This window comes from Nannospalax galili, unplaced genomic scaffold (assembly GCF_000622305.1).
Source record: "Nannospalax galili isolate Female #2095 unplaced genomic scaffold, S.galili_v1.0 scaffold245, whole genome shotgun sequence".
Lineage (NCBI taxonomy): Eukaryota > Metazoa > Chordata > Mammalia > Rodentia > Spalacidae > Nannospalax > Nannospalax galili.
In genome coordinates, this window is record NW_008353009.1 from 439,736 (window position 1) to 448,964 (window position 9,229).

The window sequence follows — 9,229 nt, forward strand, 5'->3', positions numbered from 1 at the left end:
GGCGGCGGGCAGGGCCTGGGCGGGCGGGGGGCGGGCGGAGGCGGGTCTGAGGCGGGGCCTGCCGCTCCTCCGGCCCCCATTGGCCGCTGGAGAGCGCGCGTCACCCGGCTGGCGCTCACCTCCAGCCCCAGTGGAATTGGAGCCGAGGAGGAGCTGAAAATGCAGATTTAGCATCAAGCACAGACATACACTCGCTCTTTCTCTCGGGTACACACAGATTCCCACATTCGCACCCCTGCCAGCAAGCCGGGCTGCGCGACTGCACCGCTTCCCAGCCAGCCGGCTGCCGGTGGACAGCACACAGATCTGCCGTTTGCCCAGCCTCCCTCCAGCTTCTTTTTCTATACAAAGATTTAAAAAACAAAAACAAAAACTACATACCAGTTTTTTAATTTGCACCTTCCCTCCTAGTTCCCTGCTCCACCAACCTGCGCGGCCCCCAGCCCCACTTTCCAGTCCTAAAGAAGGATGGAGGGTGGTTGTGGCTCCCAGTGGAAGACCGCCGCCGGGCTCCTCTTCTGTGTCATGGTTTTTGCATCTGCCGAGAGACCGGTCTTTACGAATCATTTTCTTGTGGAGTTGCATAAAGAGGGAGAAGAAGAAGCTCGCCAAGTTGCAGCAGAGCACGGCTTTGGAGTCCGAAAGGTAAGCTCTCCCGTGCACTTCGCATGTTGTTTCCAAACCAAGGGACAGCCTTGCGCAATCTCCTTGCAGATTTGCAAGTTTTCTGTCTTTTTCATGCTATGCAGATATTCTGCCATCGGCTCTCAAACACAACATTGCCTCCGGTGATCTTTCAGGAGTTATGTAATTAAAATGTCCTTCATCTGTATCAGAAAGGTCAGCACAACATTTTGGTGGCCTTTGACTTAGTGGGGAAAAACAGGATCGCATCTTGCAAAGAATGCTGTGCGCCCAGGCTGCTGTCCGAGGTACCAAGTTCTCCAGGCTGTCTGGGGGCAGAGGGATGGAGCCCAGGGTGGCTGGGCTTGACGTTGGCTGCTTTTCCAGGGAAGTCTCCCCGCCCCCACGCCCAGGAGGAAGAATAGTTTCCCACCGACGACGGGGCTCAAAGATTGGGCATTGCAATTCACCCCAGGGCTTCTCCGATCCAGCACCTGGAGGACTTCCCTCCCACCGACTTTCAGTTCCTGCTTTTTTTCTGAGGGCAAGAGCTTCCTGACTAGGAAGCATTGACCGGTCTCTCTTTCCAAATTCCAAAAGGAACTTCTGAGCTCTGGCCCCCACCCACAACCTCCCACCCACAAAGCGCACTCCTGGTTGGCTCTTAACTCGCTGCTTAAGACACCAGGGGGAGAGGTGAACTCTAAGGAGGATTCCCCACGGAGAAGTCGAGGTGTCCTCTCCTGGTATGTGGGCGGACAGCTTGGCTTTCCCGGGAGAACACGGGGATCCCCATTTCAAGAAGTTGTCCGAGTTCAACTGTTTAGGCAACCGAATGGATAGGGCTCCCGGCCTGAGATGCTCCTGGCTAAATCTGCTGAAGCTGGGGGAAACAGAGAAGAGTGTTGTGGACAAGGGTCGTGCCTGACTCTTGTCCTTCCTTTCTGTGTCCGAGATCTGGAGTGTCCTTAAGGGACCTGGTGCGACTGGGAGGGAGTAAGGATGAGGAGAGGGCCAGTACGAGAGGAGCCAGAAGGTCAAACGATGCAGCTTGGCTGGGGGGAGTTCAGCGATGTTCCAGGCCCTGTCCCCTCACTCCTGATCCCAGAGGATAGAGGTGTGAGACCGCGATGGCATGGGCTCTCTCCCTGGAAGGGCCTCGAGGACTAGGGTTCCTTCCTATCCACCTCCTCTGTTCGGACTTCCCACGCCTCACGCCTGGCTCCCAGCCACTGCGACGGCTCCTTTAGGAGCGCCGGGCTCTCCCGCCTCCACACATTAGAGGCAGCGCCACAGCTGGGTTTGGCAGTGAGTTTCACTGAGGTCGGGGAGGAGGTGCCTGGTCTGTGGGAGGCGCGCAGGCGGGTCTACAGAACTAGTTGCTCCTGAAAAGTGTGGGTGGAGCAGAAGAGACAAGAGAACAGGCGCCTGCAGACAGAGCTGCGAAGGGAGCAGTCCAATGGCCTTCCAGCCCAGGACCTTGAGACTGTCTCCAAAGCTCATACGATACCTGAAGCAAGCAGGACCCTTTCATTTTCCCCACCCCCAAAGTTGGCAAAACCCAGGGTCCTGACGGCATTATATATGATTACGATTTACTGACAGTTAATAAGAACTTTCGTGTGTTGGAGTTCTTAAATATATTTTTAAGATTTATTTTACTTCAATTACACGTATGTGTGTAGGCATGAGCCCGTGGTGCCCGTGCCTGCAGACGCTAGAGACTTTGGATCCCCTGAAACTGCATTACAGGCAGTTGTAAGGCCAGATGTGAGTACTGAGAACTGCAAAAGCAGTGCGGTCTCTTAACCACCGAGACATCTCTCCGGCCCCTTTGTATACATTCTTACTTAATCTTCTCAGCAGCTCCAAGGATGCTACTGTTGTCAGAGAACCCACAGGACTGAAGAGGAAATTGGTTCAGACGGGTCACAAATAAAAACAGGCAAGGGTTTAAATGCCCATCTCTCAGAGGTGAGCCTAGACTTATCCCTTCCTTCATGCCAAAAGGTGCTAGGCGACGGCAGGGCTTGTGGACCTTAGGCTATGCTGGGAAGGGGTGCAGCAGTGGGTTTCTTAATTCTTCAGTGCCTACGCGCCTCGCTCCCTTCCAAACCAGGCCCTTTTTCACAGGGTAGGCAGACACTGTGACCCGTGGTTTTCTGTTCCTTTTTCTCTCCTCTTTGAAAACACACACAATCTTAATCAAACAGACATAGCTGTGGCTATTAAAGCTGACCCCATCAATTCTCCAAGGGAGTTATTTGTTCTAATAGGAATGAACAACTGAATGAGGGATTCACCGGTTAGGATGATGACATTGAAACAAGGAGGTATAGAGACCTCCCCATTGTGTATATTCACCATTTGGGTAGACTGAATCACAAAGCTCACAAATTTGGGTGTGAAATCAGATAACTAGGAATATTTCTCCCCATGCTTTTTGGAGAGGAGCCCACTGATTTTGTATCGAGTCTCAAACCTGCAATTCCCATCTGCAATTCCCATCTCTTTTTTCACTTTTCCTTAACCTCTCAGATGGTACCTCTTAGCCAAATCCAGTGACTTTTGCTCTGATACACAACCAAGTACTAATCTGTCTGTGGCAAGGTACTTCGGCCAGATGAGTCTGCATAGCACAGCACCTGCTTATAATGAGCCCCCTTTTCTTCCTTTGGATCCATGTGTTGCTGGTCCTACAAGATCTTCCTGAATCTAAATAATCATTGCCTGGTGCTACAGTCCCCCTGAGCTTTCCCTCTCCGAATGCCCACGGAGCAGGAGAAATTGGTATATGCTGTGCGGTCCTCAGTTTCTCAGTGCACATAAGTGAAGGTGAGAGCAGGCATATTTTTCCACTGGGAAGCTAAGTATTCAGGGTGACATCATCTGTATTCTTGGCTTTTGTACCGTAACCGGTACAGTGCTGTACTTGTTAGCCTTTAGAGAAACTTTCTTTGCCTTGTTCATTAGTCCCAGGTTCCCAAGCACTGCCCTGTCTTGCTTTCATTTCATTGCTCTGCATTTCTACCAACTTTTATCATTTGTTTGCATTTAGATCCCCAAGATGTCCCTCTCTGGGGGTGCTCTGAGCCTTAGCAGCCTTCCAAATTCCCTCCTGATGTATGTCAGTGATGAAAGATGCTCAGGGGTTAGATACTCATATATAGGAAGGGGCACGATTATAGGAGAAGGGAGCCTTCTCTTTTACAGATTACCTCATCCTAACTTCACAAAACTTCAGTAGAAATGGTCAGTGCCAGCCCTGTTTCTTAGATGAAGCTCATGGCTCTAAGATATTAAGTAGCTGACCATAACTGACAAAGAAAATAGCTCAATTTAAATCCAACTTTGCTTACCTAGAAGCTACCTCCGGGAAGTCATCTCTGACAGTCACAAACTCTACCTTGGAGGCACCATGTTGAATTAGTGATAATTTTTTCTCCCTTGCTCTTTTTCACTTTTTCTGTACTTTCCATTTATTTACTATTAATATAGGAATGGATGTCATCAACCAGTGTGCACATCTGTGTATTTCTTCGGGTAAACTATGAGCCTTCAAAAAGGAGAGCATAGAGACTGTCTTCCTAGCCCTGACACGTGCATGATGTCCTGGGTATGAAAGCCTAGAATATTTGTCAATGATTTAATTATTTCATTATTGGAAGACCATCAGCCAATATTTATGTTTTTTCTGCTAAATAGAGTAAAAATACCTCTCTGACTTTTTTGGTTTTATCAATATTTGGCCCTTGCTCATACACATGTTCAAGGCTGAGCATAGCGGTGCAGACCTTTGTTGTCAGCACTCAGGAGGCAGAGGCAGGTGGATCTCTGTGAGTTCACCACAGCCTGTCTACACAGTGAGTTACAGATGAGCCTAGGACTACATAATGAACCTCTATCTCAAAAAAAAAAAAAATGTCCACCTGAGAAAAAAGGATGTGTCTGCAGAGTGAGTGAGTAGCATCAGGGTAGTGGGAAAAGCATTATTCTAAAGAATGCCTTCAACTTCCCAGCACACCATTTTTTTTTTATTCTTTTAAAATAGAAAGTAAAAATTACTTCTTGTCCAGGCATTACGTCTGTTCTAGTTTGCCTTCAATTGCTGTGACAAAACACTCCGACAAATACCAACTTGAGGGGGAAAGGGTTTATTTAGCTTCCATCTCCCCAGCCACAATTCATTGTTAAGGGAGCCCAAGGTAGGAACTCAGAGCAGGAACCTGGAGGCAGGAGCTGGAGCATAGGACATGGAGGAATGCTGCTCACTGGTTTGCTCCCCTGGCCCATGCTCAGCCTGTTTATTTACATAATACAGAACAACCTGCCCAGGGATGGCACCACCCATAGTGTGCTGGGCCCTCCCACATCACTCAAAAATCAATAAAATACTCCACAGGCATGGTCACAGACCAGTCCAATAGAGGAAAATGCCCCACTTGAGGCTTCCTCTACCCAGGTATGTCAAATTGACAACTAAATCTATCCAGCACAACATCTTTAATCTCAGCATTCAGGAGGCAGAGGCAGGTGAATCTCTGTGAGATCCAGACCTGCCTGGTCTACATAGCAAGTTCTAGGCTAGCTGGGGCTAGAAGGAGACTCTGTCTCAAAAAAAAAAAAAAAAAAAAAAAAAAAACTAATTGAGATAATGGCACTGGCACTCCATAACCAAACAGTTTCAAGTTTCAAGCAATTGTGGATGGAAAATATTGGCCAAACATAAAGCAAGAGTTAAGGTTGTTTTTTTTTTTTTTCAAAAACATTCAAGAGTTAACATTTTAAAACATGATTAGACATTTTGTTTTGTTACACTCTGTTTGGGTTTTTAGCCATGGAGGACTAACACTGGAGTGATTACGCAGGTAAAACTGCATGACCATCTTATATGAGTGAGGATATTTTTCAATTCTAAAAGCAATCTACTAATAATTGTGCTGGCAGATAATAAAAATAAACTTTGCATCATTATACTTTTATGGATATATAATATAATTTAATTTAGGAAAAAACATAGCTTAATATTTTCAAAAAATGAGCATACTTGTGTTCTGAATGCTGAAATGAAGAAACAATTATTACCATAAATCCTAAAGCCCCCTTTGCTTCCCTGGTACTTCTCCTGTTGGGCTATTATAAATGCTGTATTTGTGGATACTGAAGTTGGAACTCTGGATCAGGCAGTTTCTTTTCTGCAGATTCAACAAGCATGGGTAGAAAATGTTTTAAAACAAAAGTTGCATCTATACTGAACATGTATTTCTTTTCTTGTTGTGTTTCCCAAAACAATTGTGTTTACTATATTCACTTACACTATATTAGGTATTATCAATAAGTAGAGGTCGTTTAAAGTACAGAAGTATATGTGTAGGTTACATGCAAATATTATAGCATTTAATACAAACAATTGAGCATCTGGGATTTCAGTAAGCACTAGAGATCCTGGCACCAGTCTTCCCTGGATACTAAAGGACAACAGTATATATATTTTTGTAGACCTACATATGCCTTCCTGCTGGGAATTGCTAAAAATTGAATCCATGAATCATGCATATATTTAAGGTTAGGAGATGGCATCAGTTTTCTATTGCTATAAAACAAATCACTATAATCCAAGTGGCCTAGAATCTCATGGACTGGCAATATCACAGTTTCATGGATAAGGATCTGGTAAATTGTAGCCAAGTACCTTGCTCAAGTCCTCAGAAGATGAACTCAAGGTTTAAGTTTGCTGCATCCTCATCTAGAGGCATGATCATGGAATAATTCACTTCCAAGCATATTCACACTATTAGAAGCATTTTGTTCCTTTTGGTTTTGGATATGGAATCTTCATTTCCTTGGTGACTGCTGGCTAGAATTAGGCTCAGCCCCTGGAGACAACCTTCATCAACTTACCACATGGCTCCTTTCATAGGCACTAACATACTTTCACCCTTCAAAGATCTTTCTGGAAGGACCCTGGCCCCTTTAGGGTCAACCTGATTAGGTCAAGCCCACCAGAATCATCTCTTTCCTTATATTTTTGATTAACTGAAAGCCAACTGATTGGGTGACCTATATACAGTTGATAAATCCCTTCGCCTTTTCGTAGTCTACTGACAGAAGTGAAATCCATCTATTTACAGTCCCACCCCCACACTGCCTTACTCAAGGGAGGATATTATATAGGGCACAGAGCATAAAGCAGAGGTCTTGGGATCCCTCTCAGAGCTCTGCCTACTGTAGACAAACAGCCACATAGTCTCCCAATGCAAATGTGCATTTTATACTCCCACTAGCAGTATTTGCAAGTTCCCATTGCTTCACATCCTCATCCACATTTGATATTTCACACCTCTTTGCTTTCAGACAGTTCACTGAGCATGTGATGTGATAGTGTTGCCTTCTGTTTTCTGTTACAGCATGCCTGATGACCAGCTAAAGTTGAATGCCTCGTAATATACTTATTGGTGATTTTTATTTCTATTACTTGACATTTGTTCAAATCTTTTGTCCTGAAAAGTTTTTTTCTTTTAGATGGTTCATTTTCAGTTTTTATTTGTGGGATGTGTTTACCTGTTGTGGAAAGGAATTTTTTAGAGATACATATTTTAGATATCTGTTCTTACCTTTTTATAGTGCCTTCACATCCCAACAATATTGGATCCAAATGATGTAATCCTATCTTAACCTCATCAAACAACCAGTTGTGAGTCAAAAGAAGAGTCTAGAGTCTTCTAGAAGTAGTACACCATCAATCTCTTCATCCTTCTCCAGATCAACATAGATCTATTTAGGACACAGGGATTAACACAGAATCTATATTTGAGTGTGGATATTCCAACATAAGCATAAATGGGGGGGACCCCTCTTCTGTAAATAAACCTCTACCCTATGCTCTGTTAGCAAGCCCAATAAACTCATTAGGATTTTCCAAAAGAAAAAAAGAAAAACAGAACAGAACTAATGGAAGCCTGCATTATTCCAAACCAAAGTTGTCCCCATGTTGGCAAATCCTTTGGTCTTTGATTTCTTATTCCTATGTTTCCCCCTTAAACTTTATTGTATACATATTTTTATGTAACCTGCTTCAAGTTATTTCTGGAAAATTGTGTTAAAATTGCCTCTCTTTGGAATTGAAAAAGGGGGGAAGGGGATTAAAAACATAGATTTGATTCTGTTTTCCAAAAGATTCCTGTCTAAGAAATCTTTAATGGATAGTTGTGAATCCATGCTCTCTATTACCACAATAGGCAAGGGAAAACATTAGCTTTGCTTCTTTAGATATAGCTACTGTCAACTCATTTTGGATACTGATTTAATACACTATGCCTTACATCAAGCCAAGCTCATTACTAGTGTCCTCTCTTGTGGACCTACATCAGAGTCTTCTTAGCCATTCCAAACTTCAGTGCAAATATGGTTTCCCTTCCCTTAGTAGCAATCATAACTAGTAACTTCTGACTATAACCAGTATCCCTCCTGTGACTGAAGGAAAGAAGAAACAATGGTGCTGAAGGGTAAAACTAACGAGTTTTCCGGTAGGGAAGCAGTACAAACTTGACCATTTTGCTGTAACTCTCAAAGACTCATTATCTTCTGAAAATTGTTAATACAATGTATATGGTGGTAACTCTTCAATGCCAATTTGACTGGGACTAGATATAGAATCACCTAGGAGATATACTTTCAGGCATATTTGTGAGGTGTTTCCAGGGAGGTTTAACTGAGGAGGAAAAACCTACTCTGAATTCAGGTAGCACCATATGGTCTAGGGGCCCAGACTGAATAAAAGGAGAAAATCAAGCACCAGAATTCAATTCTCCCTTCATTCTGGACTGCCTTATATTCTGGTCACCATGCCTTTCAGCCACAATGGACTGTTAAGGCCTGAATCAAAATAAATCCTTCTTCCCTTAAATTGTCTTTGTCATTTTGTAACCACAATGAGAAAAGTAACCAATACAATATGGAAATTGCAAACGTGGTGGTGCGTGCTTGTAGTCCGTACTCATGGTGGTGCATGACTGTAGTCCGTACTCATGGTGGTGAGTGGCTGTAGTCCCTACTCAAGGTGGTGAATGCCTGTAGTCCCTACTCATGGTGGTGAATGCCTGTAGTCCCTACTCAAGGTGGTGAATGCCTGTAGTCCCTACTCATGGTGGTGCATGCCTATAGTCCCTACTCACGGTGGTACATGCCTGTAGTCCCTACTCATGGTGGTGCATGCCTGTAGTCCCTACTCAAGAGTCTGAATGAAAACTGCTTGACCTCAAGAGTCCAAATTGAGCCTGAGAAACATAGCAAGATCCTTTCTCAAAAAATTTTTTTTTAATTTTTTTAGAAGAAGCATTTCATTACAGTTTTAATATACTCAATAACAGTTTCCAGAGCAAAGATACATCTCTTTCAAAAGTGGCTATAAAGTTTTCAGGTTCGCTGCTGAATTAATACAGTTATACAATATTGAACTCAGAATAAGCCCTGTAAGACATAAAATTGAATGAGTTTTTAACCTTCAAAAAAGATCTTCATTTCATTTTAAAATATACTGTTTCTCACAGAAAGACTCATTGTTTTTGCTGCTAACACTGAGATGTTGGCACATGCATCTCTAGTC

General features: G+C 44.0%; 1 protein-coding gene and 1 long non-coding RNA gene across 2 annotated transcripts in view; one reads left to right on the top strand and one right to left on the bottom strand.

Moving 5' to 3' along the window:
- Nucleotides 1-518, bottom strand: part of LOC103747732 — a 10,437-nt gene extending 9,919 nt beyond the window's left edge. Inside the window, exon 1 of the long non-coding RNA XR_607856.1 lies at nt 382-518. This is a non-coding gene — a long non-coding RNA (uncharacterized LOC103747732). The remainder of the gene's footprint in view (nt 1-381) is intronic.
- The window catches only part of Pcsk2 (proprotein convertase subtilisin/kexin type 2), a 336,021-nt gene continuing 326,863 nt past the window's right edge, over nt 72-9,229 (top strand). The window contains exon 1 of the mRNA XM_008850267.1: nt 72-645. Coding sequence (XP_008848489.1) covers nt 469-645 — 177 coding nt within the window. The 5' untranslated portion in view covers nt 72-468. The remainder of the gene's footprint in view (nt 646-9,229) is intronic.